The sequence below is a fragment of the Culex pipiens genome, chromosome 1 (assembly GCF_016801865.2).
Source record: "Culex pipiens pallens isolate TS chromosome 1, TS_CPP_V2, whole genome shotgun sequence".
Lineage (NCBI taxonomy): Eukaryota > Metazoa > Arthropoda > Insecta > Diptera > Culicidae > Culex > Culex pipiens.
Window position 1 is genome coordinate 29411104 of NC_068937.1, and position 17072 is coordinate 29428175.

Here is a 17072-nt window from a genome sequence, read left to right on the forward strand (position 1 = left end):
GCAATGCAAATTTAAAAATAAAATCAGGATCTAGATAAGGATTTTTTTAGAATGAAATATTTTTCATTGATCAAGTTCACACTAAATTATTTTTTTTAAATAATTTGAAACTTATCTAATCTTATCTAAAATAATTCTGAAATAATTCAAAACTTATGAAAAAAAATTAAAGGAAATTTTGATTTATTTTAGAATAGGTTCAATAAACCTATTTTTTTTGCTTTTTGGGTGTTGAGACAATTTGAGTCGATATTTTGTTGTGCCATGATTATTTTTGAAAAATAACAATTGTTTATTATTTTTGTTTTCCATACATCGAACAACATTTCACCACAAGAACAAAAAATAGGTTCACTCGATTTCAGTTGAAAACAGACTTACCTTTTGACGGGTGCGACAACGGTTTGCTATGATACCGGTTTTTCTATGCGCACCATTTCTCGTCACGACCCAAAACCCGACACAACTCGGTAGCTTGATCGGTGCACCAAACCGAAGTTTGGTGTGACGGCGGTGTGGATCGGGTACACAAAACTGACATGGTTTCTGCGCCTACCACACGGGAGAAGTTTGGAACTCTTGATGCCTTGCAAGCCTACTGAACTCAACAGTTCTTAATGGTGTGGTTGTCAAAGGCAGTGCATTAGTATTTTAAAGGTTCTTGGTTCGAATCTCGACAGTTATTATTTTATTTTTTTAATGTTTTTTATTTGATTAGAATAGTTCGTTAGGAATAGAATTTCGTAGTGTCATGAAATATAAACTTTAATTTCTCGTGCATATAACCCTGAAATAGGCATTTTCACTTAAACCTGCCTGCATAATATGGAATGTTTTCTCTATTCCACTACAAAAATCCATTCAATTTTCTAACTCTTTGACTAAAGCGTTGCAGGTTCAAAGAAGTTACTTAAAAAATGTATATAATCAGTAATTTTGACAGCAAATATTGAAAAAAAAAATCCTCAAAAATTTTTGTACCCAGGATTGAACCAGGAACCTCGTGGTAAAAAGACGGAGACAACAACCGCCACGCCATCCCGAAGTTGTGAATGATGGCTGGCAAACCTCAATCAAAACAATGTCGCCTCCGGTTTACTTGGATCAACCATATGTTGAGTTGCATCCTTGGTATACAGTTTGGGTGCACCGGTGGTGTACCAAGGTGCTTTCGGTACAGTTGCTATGGTGTGACAACAAACAGCTCGGTTTGGTTTCTAGAGTGACACGAAAACCGCACCACGGCGCACCAGATCTTGGTGTTCAGTGAAGCCTGGTTGAAAACGCTTTGAATGAGCTGTAATTGAACGTCAAAGTGATAATATGGGAACATTAGAGGCACGATGGAGTTAGGTGCTGTTCCACTATGAGATATACTTTGACCTTTTCAAACAACTTGCAAGCAAAGTGAGTGCCACCGTTCTTTGACTGGGCTGAGAGTGAGAAGCTTTCCGAGCGAGCCCATGCAGCAGAATTTTTAATTCTAATTTTGACAGCTATCAAGGCTCTCAAACTAAGCCACAGACAAGTAAATGATGGCTGTGATATAAAAAAAATGGAAAATATTTTTGTTGGAGTTATAAGAAAATTGGGTACTAAAGCCCTATGTAAATTTTTATGTACAACGGTAAAAAACACGATTAAAAACCATTTCTGATCACTTTTTTTCATTTTAACGCTAAAATTTTTTTTGACAAGACAACATTTTTTCGATGGATCAACTATGGTCGCCTTGTAACGAGCTGTCAAGTAGGAGCTTTTCTGTCAAGAAGGACCGCGAGGTTAATTTTTCAAAATTGATTTAAAAATCAATTTTAAACTCTTTGTGGTCGTACAAAGGGTCATTGTACTCAGAAAAATAAGCTTTATCGCTGTAAACAATAATATCAGCAATCTAAGCTTCATTTTTGAACCCAATTTGCTTGGTTTGTTCTAGAAGTTATATCGAGGTGCTTCGATTTATATAAAAATTTCAGCGTTTGTTTGTTTTTAAATGAGATAAACTCATGCCAAAATATGAGCCCTCTACGATAAGGGGAATTGGGGTAAAACGGGCATTGAATTTTGAGAAGCAAAAAAACTTTAAAAATTTGCGAAAAACTTGATTAATTCCAATTCTCTTGATTGCATTTCAAAGGTCTTTTGAAGCACTTAAAATGTGCCATAAAGATTCGGGATTGGATTAACTTTTTGCCTTCCTCACTGAGGAAATCACTCAAAAAATGAACTTCTTAAATAAGCCTCCAAGATATCCCGATTTTTAAGCGAAGATGGTGTTATTGTCTTTTGCAAGCAGAACATAACCAAACTTTTCGACACCTTCAGCAAACGTCAAATCAATACAAATAGCTGCCGGATCTTTTTCCGGATCTCTCCCGGAAAAGAAACGGTAGCAATTTTGTATGGTTTGACGTTTGTGAAGAGTACCAAAAAAAGGGTAAACAAATCACTTCGGTGCACGCCCGAAATGTCAAAATCGCGCAGTGGTACCAACATTAGAAAAAAAGTGTGGCTGTCATGTCATGGTAAACTTTCGAGTTCTGATAAGTTTTAGGATCATCTAGACATCCTTACAAATCATTGGAAAAAAGAATTGTGTTAAAAAAAGTTGGCAATGCTGGTTCGAAGGTTTGAATGGAGAGATCTTCCAAATGGGTTATTTATCCGTAAACCACGTGGACACTTTTATAGGAATTCAGACAGTGTTGCCAGCTCTTCAACATCGTTTGCTATTTTCTGTTATTTTATAATCATGGATTTTTTAATTCTCAGCTTTTGGTAACTTTTAGTTAATTCACTGGTTTAGGACACTGTTATTATCAAGTACAACTGTTGGAGCTGGATGCTTTCTTTCAAATAATTATAATAAGAGTTTTGATGCTAAGTTTTTTATTTGCTGAAGCGATAACTATTTGTCAATAAATGTGACAATATTTACGATTGGTTCATTGCGTTTAAGCTATTTCAAACAACAGAGAATTCAAAGTCAGTTCCACTAAACCGTTCCTACCTTTCATTCGAGTAAATTGCTTTTCCCCATAAATGCTCAAAAGTATTTCTCCAGGTTCTTCTTCAGCTCGAGCGGGCTCGTTTGCGGCCCGTGGCGCTCCACCGGGTTGCCGTTCTTGTCCACGATAAACTTGGTAAAGTTCCACTTGATGGCATCGAACAGGGTGCCGCCCTGCTTCTCCTTCAGGAACTGCCACAGCGGGTGCGTTTCGTCCCCGTTGACGTAAATCTTGGAGAACAGATCAAACTTGGCGCCCTTCTTCTCCTGGGCAAACTTTTTAATCTGCTCATTGGTCTGCGGCTCCTGGTTCGCGAACTGATTCGATGGGAACGCCAGAATGCGGAGACCTGCGAGGGGGGAGGAGAATGGAACGTTGATAAGTAATTTTTATGGCAGCGCCATTATGGCGCTGCAAGTGTCAAACAGTTAGAACGCGCGCCCGCCTTTTTATGTCAGAATGAAGATTGATGATTTCGGCAGCCCGGTTTGAAGAAGGCTCACATGACTTTCTCATCTTTCGGCACCTGTCGCGTAACAATGAGTGGCTGGATGGGGCGGTAAAATTGCGCAACTTTTGACCTTTATCCAAAGCGGGGATGAGCACGCCGCGATGATGATTAATGAGTCTCTGGCGGTGAGTGTTGAACCTTACCCTTCGATTCGCCGTACTCCTCGTACAGCTGGTTCAGCTCCGAGTAGTGGCCGTCGGTGTAGCCGCACTTGGAGGCCACGTTCACGATAATCAACACGTGGCCCCGGTAACGGTCCAGCGAGACCTTGTTGCCGTCGATGTCCACGGCGCTAAAGTCGTACACGGTCTTGGGAGTGGCGGAGGAGGCCAGGACGCTGAAATTGGAAAAAAGTGAATTTTGAAGAATTCTAACCTTACCATAATATTTACAATTTTTGACAGGTATGGTGGTGTCGCAACCCTTGGTAGAACAACACCACTAATCGTTTTAGAAAAGGTAAATCTTCTATCTATTTATATATATATAAAAAATTTCGACGGTTTTGTTCGAACGCGAATCAGTTCAATACGGAGCGTAAACAGAAGGAAACAGTGCTGCCAGCTTACTGTTCACCAGGATCTGGTAAATCAAACTCTTGTTCGATTGTTTGCTTGATTTAGTACCAATTTCCACCCTTTTAGCGACTTGCCATAAAACATTCGATAATGAATTAATTACGTGGAAAGTCCCACCACAACTTGCCAAACACAGACATTCCAGAAATTAACGACTCTTTCTCGGGTCTTAGGCAACAATACAGCAAAGTGCGCCCAATATCTGGCGGTGAACGATTCCGGCGGTTAGTTATGGTATCGCCCCATTATCGGAAGCGCCAACTTGCGGCCATAAAGTTTATAGTTCTTCCCGCGCCAATCGAATCAAGGGCTCCTGGTGAAACAGCTGGCGGTTTTGGACGGGAAAGTAGGCTCTGTGGCGAACCTTGTGGTGGAGGAAAAAGTTTCACCATTTCGTGGCGAGATACCATCGAAGATGGCCATGTCTGGATTAGTAAGAAATATTGTGGAAGTTTGTTGTGGGGAATATCAACAGAGTGAGGTGGGATTTTCGGATGCTATAAAAACTTCAATTGGCGCCATAAGAAAAGTGATCAAAACAAAAAAGTAGAAAGAATGACAGAACTTTCAAATTCTTTCAAATTTCATTTTTGACAGCTAAACAGATTGTTCCTGTTTAGTCTTGAATTTCGTTCTATGACACCACAATCAATTCAGGATCTGATTTCGACTACCAAAACGGAGTAAAAGTCATTTAAGACAGCTGTTTCCCACAAACGCCAGCTACCGTTCGCCTTCCTTCCTCAGAAATTAACCCCAGAAACTAAAACTGTACGAATGCAGCCAGTTTTGGGTCTATTTCGCTCGCCCGGAAATGGCTCGAAAAGTTGTGGATGTGTTGGCCCCATAAATTTTGCAAAACTTTCTTTATCTGCCCAGCTATTAAATACTTTCTCTTGGCAAGTTTTGGACGCCACAATTTCCTCAACTTGCGCTTATTTACGACTCTTTGAGCGAAAATAAACCTTGTTTGAAAGAATTTCGCTCGTTTTGACAGCTCGCCATAATGGCCGCCACTTGCTATAACGGTTCAGAGACAATCAGTCAGGCAAATCAAAGCTCCGCAAATCCGTTCTAACCGGTGCTTGATCGCCAAACGAAGCAAATCCGGAGAGGCCAGCGAGTTTCACGGTTGATTTAACGCCGCAAAAACGATTTTTATTTGTCCACCTCGTTTCATCCGTCCGCCGTCACAGTTCCGTGTTTGCAAATCGTTACTCCAATCCCCCGCGCTGAGCACACAGATTCGGTTCATTGAACTCGATTAGGATTTCTGGCAATCTGGTGCGATTTGCCGGTGTTTTCCACCCGATTTTGACGTTTGCCATAATGGCGCCCAACTTTTGACAGCTGCCATAATGGCGTGGCTCAAACTCGCAATATGTTACGTGGCGGCTATTGGAGAATATCTTATCTTCATTATCGAGTGATGACGACCCCCCCCCCTCCCGGGGGGAGGAGGAGTCGATATTTTCGGGAGGAGACAAAGGAAAAATCAAACTCATCTTGCTTGCGTCAGCCGCAGATGTCCTTTGGCCCCGGGGGGAGGACACACATCCGATCGAAGGTTCGCTGTGGTGAAAAAAGGGACATCGTGATGGTATTCATGAGCTGGTCGTGAAGAGGTGGCGAAGTGAAGTGCAGGAGGAATGCCAATCTTCGTTAGTGATGAAGCAATAAAGAAATCTGTCATCTTTTTTTGGAGTGTGTGATGGAAGGCAGGTTTATGGCTTGGAGGAACAATTCAATTTCTGAGAGTTTGGCGTAAGTGGTTCTGGGATTTTGTCATGAGAAGAAAAGTATATGGCAAAATAACAAAATAACAGAAGAACCGAAGAACACTATTTCAGTCTCAGTTTTAGTCACAATTTCAGTCACAATTTCTGTCACATTTTCAGTCACAGATTCAGTTACAGTTTCAGTCACAATTTCATTCAAAATTTCAGTCACAATTTCTGTCAAAATTTCACTTTCAGTCACAATTTCAGTCACAATTAAAATCACAATTTGAGTCACAATTTCTGTCAAAATTTCATTCACAATTTCAGTCACAATTTCTGTCAAAATTTTAGTCCAAATTTCAGTTACAATTACAGTCAAAATTACTGTCACAATTTCTGTCAAAATTTCTCATATTCTTACAAGAAGACAACGAATTTCGTTAATTTTACGCAAAGACTCTATCATCAGTCTTGTAGTTGACCTTGATCGTCTTTGACAATTTTGACAATTTAGAAAATTTTGAAAATTTTGAAAATTTTGACAATTTTGACAATTTTGACAATTTTGACAATTGTGAGAATTTTGACAATTTTGTCAATTTTGTCAATTTTGTCAATTTTGTCAATTTTGTCAATTTTGTCAATTTTGTCAATTTTGACAATTGTGAGAATTTTGACAATTTTGACAATTTTGACAATTTTGACAATTTTGACAATTTTGACAATTTTGACAATTTTGACAATTTTGACAATTTTGTAAATTTTGTAAATTTTGTCAATTTTGTCAATTTTGACAATTTTGACAATTTTAACAATTTTGACAATTTTGACAATTTTGACAATTTTGACAATTTTGACAATTTTGACAATTTTGACAATTTTGACAATTTTGACAATTTTCAAAATTTCTGTCTCAGTTTCAGTCACAGTTTCATTCACAATTAAAGTCACAATTTAAGTCACAATTTCTGTCAATATTTCAGTCACAATTTCAGTCACAATTTCTGTCAAAATTTTAGTCCAAATTTCAGTTACAATTACAGTCAAAATTACTGTCACAATTTCTGTCAAAATTTCTCATATTCTTACAAGAAGACAACGAATTTCGTTAATTTTACGCAAAGACTCTATCATCAGTCTTGTAGTTGACCTTGATCGTCTTTGACAATTTTGACAATTTTGAAAATTTTGAAAATTTTGACAATTTTGACAATTTTGACAAATTTGACAATTTTGACAATTTTGACAATTGTGAGAATTTTGACAATTTTGTCAATTTTGTCAATTTTGTCAATTTTGTCAATTTTGTCAATTTTGTCAATTTTGTCAATTTTGTCAATTTTGACAATTTTGACAATTTTGACAATTTTGACAATTTTGACAATTTTGACAATTTTGACAATTTTGTAAATTTTGTCAATTTTGACAATTTTGACAATTTTGACAATTTTGACAATTTTGACAATTTTGACAATTTTGACAATTTTGAAAATTTTGACAATTATGACAATTTTGACAATTTTGACAATTTTGACAATTTTGACAATTTAAACAATTTTGACAATTTTGACAATTTTCAAAATTTCTGTCTCAGTTTCAGTCACGTTTCATTCACAATTAAAGTCACAATTTCTGTCAAAATTTCAGTCACAATTTCAGTCACAATTTCTGTCAAAATTTTAGTCCAAATTTCAGTTACAATTACAGTCAAAATTACTGTCACAATTTCTGTCAAAATTTCTCATATTCTTACAAGAAGACAACGAATTTCGTTAATTTTACGCAAAGACTCTATCATCAGTCTTGTAGTTGACCTTGATCGTCTTTGACAAATTTGACAATTTTGAAAATTTTGACAATTTTGACAATTGTGAGAATTTTGACAATTTTGTCAATTTTGTCAATTTTGTCAATTTTGTCAATTTTGTCAATTTTGTCAATTTTGACAATTTTGACAATTTTGACAATTTTGACAATTTTGACAATTTTGACAATTTTGTAAATTTTGTCAATTTTGACAATTTTGATAATTTTGACAATTTTGACAATTTTGACAATTTTGACAATTTTGACAATTTTGACAATTTTGACAATTTTGACAATTTTGACAATTTTCAACATTTCTGTCTCAGTTTCAGTCACAGTTTCATTCACAATTAAAGTCACAATTTCTGTCAAAATTTCAGTCACAATTTCAGTCACAATTTCTGTCAAAATTTTAGTCCAAATTTCAGTTACAATTACAGTCAAAATTACTGTCACAATTTCTGTCAAAATTTCTCATATTCTTACAAGAAGACAACGAATTTCGTTAATTTTACGCAAAGACTCTATCATCATTCTTGTAGTTGACCTTGATCGTCTTTGACAATTTTGACAATTTTGAAAATTTTGAAAATTTTGAAAATTTTGACAATTTTGACAATTTTGACAATTTTGACAATTGTGAGAATTTTGACAATTTTGTCAATTTTGTCAATTTTGTCAATTTTGTCAATTTTGTCAATTTTGTCAATTTTGTCAATTTTGTCAATTTTGACAATTTTGTCAATTTTGACAATTTTGACAATTTTGACAATTTTGACAATTTTGACAATTTTGACAATTTTGACAATTTTCAACATTTCTGTCTCAGTTTCAGTCACAGTTTCATTCACAATTAAAGTCACAATTTCTGTCAAAATTACTGTCACAATTTCTGTCAAAATTTCTCATATTCTTACAAGAAGACAACGAATTTCGTTAATTTTACGCAAAGACTCTATCATCAGTCTTGTAGTTGACCTTGATCGTCTTTGACAATTTTGACAATTTTGAAAATTTTGACAATTTTGACAATTTTGACAATTTTGACAATTTTGTCAATTTTGTCAATTTTGTCAATTTTGTCAATTTTGTCAATTTTGTCAATTTTGTCAATTTTGTCAATTTTGTCAATTTTGTCAATTTTGACAATTTTGACAATTTTGACAATTTTGACAATTTTGACAATTTTGTCAATTTTGACAATTTTGACAATTTTGACAATTTTGTAAATTTTGTCAATTTTGACAATTTTGATAATTTTGACAATTTTGACAATTTTGACAATTTTGACAATTTTGACAATTTTGACAATTTTGACAATTTTGACAATTTTGACAATTTTGACAATTTTGACAATTTTGACAATTTTGACAATTTTGACAATTTTGACAATTTTGACAATTTTCAACATTTCTGTCTCAGTTTCAGTCACAGTTTCATTCACAATTAAAGTCACAATTTCTGTCAAAATTTCAGTCACAATTTCAGTCACAATTTCTGTCAAAATTTTAGTCCAAATTTCAGTTACAATTACAGTCAAAATTACTGTCACAATTTCTGTCAAAATTTCTCATATTCTTACAAGAAGACAACGAATTTCGTTAATTTTACGCAAAGACTCTATCATCAGTCTTGTAGTTGACCTTGATCGTCTTTGACAAATTTGACAATTTTGAAAATTTTGACAATTTTGACAATTGTGAGAATTTTGACAATTTTGTCAATTTTGTCAATTTTGTCAATTTTGTCAATTTTGTCAATTTTGTCAATTTTGACAATTTTGACAATTTTGACAATTTTGACAATTTTGACAATTTTGACAATTTTGTAAATTTTGTCAATTTTGACAATTTTGATAATTTTGACAATTTTGACAATTTTGACAATTTTGACAATTTTGACAATTTTGACAATTTTGACAATTTTGACAATTTTGACAATTTTGACAATTTTGACAATTTTGACAATTTTGACAATTTTGACAATTTTGACAATTTTGACAATTTTGACAATTTTGACAATTTTGACAATTTTGACAATTTTGACAATTTTGACAATTTTGACAATTTTGACAATTTTGACAATTTTGACAATTTTGACAATTTTGACAATTTTGACAATTTTGACAATTTTCAACATTTCTGTCTCAGTTTCAGTCACAGTTTCATTCACAATTAAAGTCACAATTTCTGTCAAAATTACTGTCACAATTTCTGTCAAAATTTCTCATATTCTTACAAGAAGACAACGAATTTCGTTAATTTTACGCAAAGACTCTATCATCAGTCTTGTAGTTGACCTTGATCGTCTTTGACAATTTTGACAATTTTGAAAATTTTGACAATTTTGACAATTTTGACAATTTTGACAATTTTGACAATTTTGACAATTGTGAGAATTTTGACAATTTTGTCAATTTTGTCAATTTTGTCAATTTTGTCAATTTTGTCAATTTTGTAAATTTTTTCAATTTTGTCAATTTTGACAATTTTGACAATTTTGACAATTTTGACAATTTTGACAATTTTGACAATTTTGACAATTTTGAAAATTTTGTAAATTTTGACAATTTTGACAATTTTGACAATTTTGACAATTTTGACAATTTTGACAATTTTGACAATTTTGACAATTTTGACAATTTTGACAATTTTGACAATTTTGACAATTTTGACAATTTTGACAATTTTGAAAATTTTGTAAATTTTGACAATTTTAACAATTTTGACAATTTTGACAATTTTGACAATTTTGACAATTTTGACAATTTTGACAATTTTGACAATTTTGACAATTTTGACAATTTTGACAATTTTGACAATTTTGACAATTTTGACAATTTTGACAATTTTGACAATTTTGTCAATTTTGACAATTTTGACAATTTTGACAATTTTGACAATTTTCAACATTTCTGTCTCAGTTTCAGTCACAGTTTCATTCACAATTAAAGTCACAATTTCTGTCAAAATTTCAGTCACAATTTCAGTCACAATTTCTGTCAAAATTTTAGTCCAAATTTCAGTTACAATTACAGTCAAAATTACTGTCACAATTTCTGTCAAAATTTCTCATATTCTTACAAGAAGACAACGAATTTCGTTAATTTTACGCAAAGACTCTATCATCATTCTTGTAGTTGACCTTGATCGTCTTTGACAATTTTGACAATTTTGAAAATTTTGAAAATTTTGAAAATTTTGACAATTTTGACAATTTTGACAATTTTGACAATTGTGAGAATTTTGACAATTTTGTCAATTTTGTCAATTTTGTCAATTTTGTCAATTTTGTCAATTTTGTCAATTTTGTCAATTTTGTCAATTTTGACAATTTTGTCAATTTTGACAATTTTGACAATTTTGACAATTTTGACAATTTTGACAATTTTGACAATTTTGACAATTTTCAACATTTCTGTCTCAGTTTCAGTCACAGTTTCATTCACAATTAAAGTCACAATTTCTGTCAAAATTACTGTCACAATTTCTGTCAAAATTTCTCATATTCTTACAAGAAGACAACGAATTTCGTTAATTTTACGCAAAGACTCTATCATCAGTCTTGTAGTTGACCTTGATCGTCTTTGACAATTTTGACAATTTTGAAAATTTTGACAATTTTGACAATTGTGAGAATTTTGACAATTTTGTCAATTTTGTCAATTTTGTCAATTTTGTCAATTTTGTCAATTTTGTCAATTTTGTCAATTTTGTCAATTTTGACAATTTTGACAATTTTGACAATTTTGACAATTTTGACAATTTTGACAATTTTGACAATTTTGACAATTTTGACAATTTTGTAAATTTTGTCAATTTTGACAATTTTGATAATTTTGACAATTTTGACAATTTTGACAATTTTGACAATTTTGACAATTTTGACAATTTTGACAATTTTGACAATTTTGACAATTTTGACAATTTTGACAATTTTGACAATTTTGACAATTTTGACAATTTTGACAATTTTGACAATTTTCAACATTTCTGTCTCAGTTTCAGTCACAGTTTCATTCACAATTAAAGTCACAATTTCTGTCAAAATTTCAGTCACAATTTCAGTCACAATTTCTGTCAAAATTTTAGTCCAAATTTCAGTTACAATTACAGTCAAAATTACTGTCACAATTTCTGTCAAAATTTCTCATATTCTTACAAGAAGACAACGAATTTCGTTAATTTTACGCAAAGACTCTATCATCAGTCTTGTAGTTGACCTTGATCGTCTTTGACAAATTTGACAATTTTGAAAATTTTGACAATTTTGACAATTGTGAGAATTTTGACAATTTTGTCAATTTTGTCAATTTTGTCAATTTTGTCAATTTTGTCAATTTTGTCAATTTTGTCAATTTTGTCAATTTTGACAATTTTGACAATTTTGACAATTTTGACAATTTTGACAATTTTGACAATTTTGTAAATTTTGTCAATTTTGACAATTTTGATAATTTTGACAATTTTGACAATTTTGACAATTTTGACAATTTTGACAATTTTGACAATTTTGACAATTTTGACAATTTTGACAATTTTGACAATTTTGACAATTTTGACAATTTTGACAATTTTGACAATTTTGACAATTTTGACAATTTTGACAATTTTGACAATTTTGACAATTTTGACAATTTTGACAATTTTGACAATTTTGACAATTTTGACAATTTTGACAATTTTGACAATTTTGACAATTTTGACAATTTTGACAATTTTGACAATTTTGACAATTTTGACAATTTTGACAATTTTCAACATTTCTGTCTCAGTTTCAGTCACAGTTTCATTCACAATTAAAGTCACAATTTCTGTCAAAATTACTGTCACAATTTCTGTCAAAATTTCTCATATTCTTACAAGAAGACAACGAATTTCGTTAATTTTACGCAAAGACTCTATCATCAGTCTTGTAGTTGACCTTGATCGTCTTTGACAATTTTGACAATTTTGAAAATTTTGACAATTTTGACAATTTTGACAATTTTGACAATTTTGACAATTTTGACAATTGTGAGAATTTTGACAATTTTGTCAATTTTGTCAATTTTGTCAATTTTGTCAATTTTGTCAATTTTGTCAATTTTTTCAATTTTGTCAATTTTGACAATTTTGACAATTTTGACAATTTTGACAATTTTGACAATTTTGACAATTTTGAAAATTTTGTAAATTTTGACAATTTTGACAATTTTGACAATTTTGACAATTTTGACAATTTTGACAATTTTGACAATTTTGACAATTTTGACAATTTTGACAATTTTGACAATTTTGACAATTTTGACAATTTTGACAATTTTGAAAATTTTGTAAATTTTGACAATTTTAACAATTTTGACAATTTTGACAATTTTGACAATTTTGAAAATTTTGACAATTTTGACAATTTTGACAATTTTGACAATTTTGACAATTTTGACAATTTTGACAATTTTGACAATTTTGACAATTTTGACAATTTTGTCAATTTTGACAATTTTGACAATTTTGACAATTTTGACAATTTTGACAATTTTGACAATCTTGACAATTTTGACAATTTTGACAATTTTGACAATTTTGACAATTTTGACAATTTTGACAATTTTGACAATTTTGACAATTTTGACAATTTTGATAATTTTGACAATTTTGACAATTTTGACAATTTTGACAATTTTGACAATTTTGACAATTTTGACAATTTTGACAATTTTGACAATTTTGACAATTTTGACAATTTTGACAATTTTGAAAATTTTGTAAATTTTGACAATTTTGACAATTTTGACAATTTTGACAATTTTGACAATTTTGACAATTTTGACAATTTTGACAATTTTGACAATTTTGACAATTTTGACAATTTTGACAATTTTGACAATTTTGACAATTTTGATAATTTTGACAATTTTGACAATCTTGAAATTTTTGAAAATTTTGACAACTTTGACAATTTTGACATTTTTGACAATTTTGATAATTTTGACAATTTTGAAAATTTTGACAATTTTGACAATTTTGACAATATTGACAATTTTGACAATTTTGACAATTTTGACAATTTTGACAATTTTGACAATTTTGACAATATTGACAATTTTGACAATTTTGACAATTTTGACAATTTCGACAATTTTGACAATTTTGACAATTTTGACAATTTTGACAATTTTGACAATTTTGACAATTTTGACAATTTTGACAATTTTGACAATTTTGACAATTTTGACAATTTTGACAATTTTGACAATTTTGACAATTTTGACAATTTTGCTAATTTTGACAATTTTGTCAATTTTGACAATTTTGACAATTTTGACAATTTTGACAATTTTGATAATTTTGACAATTTTGACAATTTTGAAAATTTTGACAATTTTGAAAACTTGGACAATTTTGACATTTTTGACAATTTTGATAATTTTGCCAATTTTGACGATTTTGACAATTTTGACAATTTTGACAATTTTGACAAATTTGACAATTTTGACAATTTTGACAATTTTGTCAAATTTTACAATTTTGACAATTTTCAAAATTTGACAATTTTGACAATTTTCAAAATTTCTGTCAAAATTTCAGTCTCAGTTTCAGTCACAATTTCAGTCACAATTTAAGTTCAGTGTCAATTATTTCAAATACTCATTTCTCCTCATCCAATCTTCCAAGTCGAATCCAATCACGCCGTGTCAAATTGCTTCCGAAAGTGTAATTCCGTTTGCCGTCACGAGAACCTTCATCTGCAACTCCGGCTCCTGTGTGTTCCTGATGGTCGTGACGACCCACACTTGAACGTGCCCTCGAAGTGCATCACGTTCACCGTGTCGTCTCCGGGCTGGTTCGTTCTTATTATTGAGCCCTCTTTGGCCATTAACTGTGAAATTTCGTTTAATGGCTTTTCAATTTTTGTTTTTGGCTCGTTTCGAAGCGTTTCCTTCTCAGAATGATTTTAATAGTTTATGAGAGAAATTCTCTGAGGAATCGTGAAGAGTAAACTGAACTGAAACTGAAACTGAACTGAAACTGAACTGAAACTGTTTTAATTGCTTAATTTTTACAAAATGGCAACTTTTCAGAGAATTCATGACGACAATGTTCCCGCTCCCCTAAAAGATACTAACCTGGACGTCGAGAGGAGATTCATGGCGACCACGGCGGTGCCGAAAAGTCCGAGGGCGGCTGCCCGGAACCGGGCTCCGGTGGTCCGGGTAACCAGTCGGGTCAGGAACATCTTGCCTTGAACGTGGGGACCGAGCGTTGAACTGAAAATAGACAGAAAAACGAGAATTGGGTCAGCAACGGTGGAGAAGAAAATTTTAGCTAATTGAAATTGGCAGCGAGAGCAGACTCTGCACAAAAATTTACACACTTATTCGAAACTAGTTGGATTTTGTCAAAAATAAACCTATTTAAAATTAAATCTTTATATTGGAGAAATGTCAAATTCGGTTAAGTTTCACTGAAAATTAAAAAAAAATTAGTTTATTCGTCAATTTTTCAGATGAAACTTGACTAATTTTAGTTAAGTGTGTACGGCCTGGATCGTTCTTCTAACGTTCGATGATTGAAGGTTTTGCCCTCCACCCGTAATGGGACCCAGGTGAGAAAAAGGGGTATTAGAGCGCCGCTTCTCTGTGTATAATTAAACGACGCAGACGCGAGGTAATTGCATTGCTTTCGGAAAGGGAGTGGGGAAAGTTCTTGAGGGTTAGAAAAGTGTGAGAAGAATGTATTAATCACCTTTTGGCATTGAGTGAAAAGTAGTTGATGATCAGTATTAAACTATCAAAATGCCAAGTTTTTTTTAATGAACTTTCAAAATGATTCCAGAATAAAAAACTAAAAACTAAAAACTAAAAACTAAAAACTAAAAACTAAAAACTAAAAACTAAAAACTAAAAACTAAAAACTAAAAACTAAAAACTAAAAACTAAAAACTAAAAACAAGAAACAAGAAACAAGAAACAAGAAACAAGAAACAAGAAACAAGAAACAAGAAACAAGAAACAAGAAACAAGAAACAAGAAACAAGAAACAAGAAACAAGAAACAAGAAACAAGAAACAAGAAACAAGAAACAAGAAACAAGAAACAAGAAACAAGAAACAAGAAACAAGAAACAAGAAACAAGAAACAAGAAACAAGAAACAAGAAACAAGAAACAAGAAACAAGAAACAAGAAACAAGAAACAAGAAACAAGAAACAAGAAACAAGAAACAAGAAACAAGAAACAAGAAACAAGAAACAAGAAACAAGAAACAAGAAACAAGAAACAAGAAACAAGAAACAAGAAACAAGAAACAAGAAACAAGAAACAAGAAACAAGAAACAAGAAACAAGAAACAAGAAACAAGAAACAAGAAACAAGAAACAAGAAACAAGAAACAAGAAACAAGAAACAAGAAACAAGAAACAAGAAACAAGAAACAAGAAACAAGAAACAAGAAACAAGAAACAAGAAACAAGAAACAAGAAACAAGAAACAAGAAACAAGAAACAAGAAACAAGAAACAAGAAACAAGAAACAAGAAACAAGAAACAAGAAACAAGAAACAAGAAACAAGAAACAAGAAACAAGAAACAAGAAACAAGAAACAAGAAACAAGAAACAAGAAACAAGAAACAAGAAACAAGAAACAAGAAACAAGAAACAAGAAACAAGAAACAAGAAACAAGAAACAAGAAACAAGAAACAAGAAACAAGAAACAAGAAACAAGAAACAAGAAACAAGAAACAAGAAACAAGAAACAAGAAACAAGAAACAAGAAACAATGAATACCAAACATTCCCGGTCATAAATAATTGAAGCGATCATCTTAGTATCCTCACAGCAGCTAACCAGATTTTATCCTTTTTCCCAAACAAAAAAAAAAGGAAGAAATATTCCACAGGTTCCGGCCGCTGTTGGCGCCACAGCCCTGGCCAGTCGATAAATCATCCCTCTCTCACACTCCAAGGGCGGTCATTTTTCACCCGGTCAATCTGTCCGAGACTCTAATTTACCCTCCTCATTGCCCCCCCCCCCCAAATCCCATCACCACCCACTCCAGCATCAGGTCATTTCCCCAATTGACCCTCCCCAAACGGCCCCAACGATTTCTCTAATTTTCAGAGCCATAAAAAGAAGGTTGAGAAGATTCCCCCCTCCCTCCTTCACCTTGCTTTTCTCTGAGCTTGAGTTTAGCTGGTTTTTGTTTTTTTTTTGTTCTTTCCTCCAACAAACACATCAAACTTGCGTTTGAAGCTTTTTTCCCTCTGCTTCTTCTTCTTCTTTGAAACATTCTTCTCCCTGAAAGGAAATGAACGGAAATCCTCGCCGCCATCAGGAGCTTGCTGGACCAAAAAAAAAAAACAGAAAAAAATGAAGAAATAAAACATGGCTCGCGTTTTTTCTCTGTTCTTTATTTGAAAAAGGCAGAAAAACTTGGCCAAGAAATGCTAATAAAAGTGGCCGGACCGC

The 17072-nt window shown here is 32.3% G+C and overlaps 1 protein-coding gene across 3 annotated transcripts in view; it reads right to left on the reverse strand.

Moving 5' to 3' along the window:
- Positions 1-2872: 2872 nt before the first annotated feature.
- The window catches only part of LOC120431687 (uncharacterized), a 269709-nt gene continuing 255509 nt past the window's right edge, over positions 2873-17072 (reverse strand). For all 3 annotated transcript variants that reach the window (XM_052706780.1, XM_052706781.1, XM_039596801.2), the window contains 3 exons: positions 14733-14873; positions 3663-3856; positions 2873-3357 (listed from right to left, as the gene is read on the reverse strand). In XM_052706780.1, the coding sequence (XP_052562740.1) occupies positions 3047-3357; positions 3663-3856; positions 14733-14842 (615 nt within the window). In that variant the 5' untranslated portion in view covers positions 14843-14873 and the 3' untranslated portion in view covers positions 2873-3046. The remainder of the gene's footprint in view (positions 3358-3662; positions 3857-14732; positions 14874-17072) is intronic.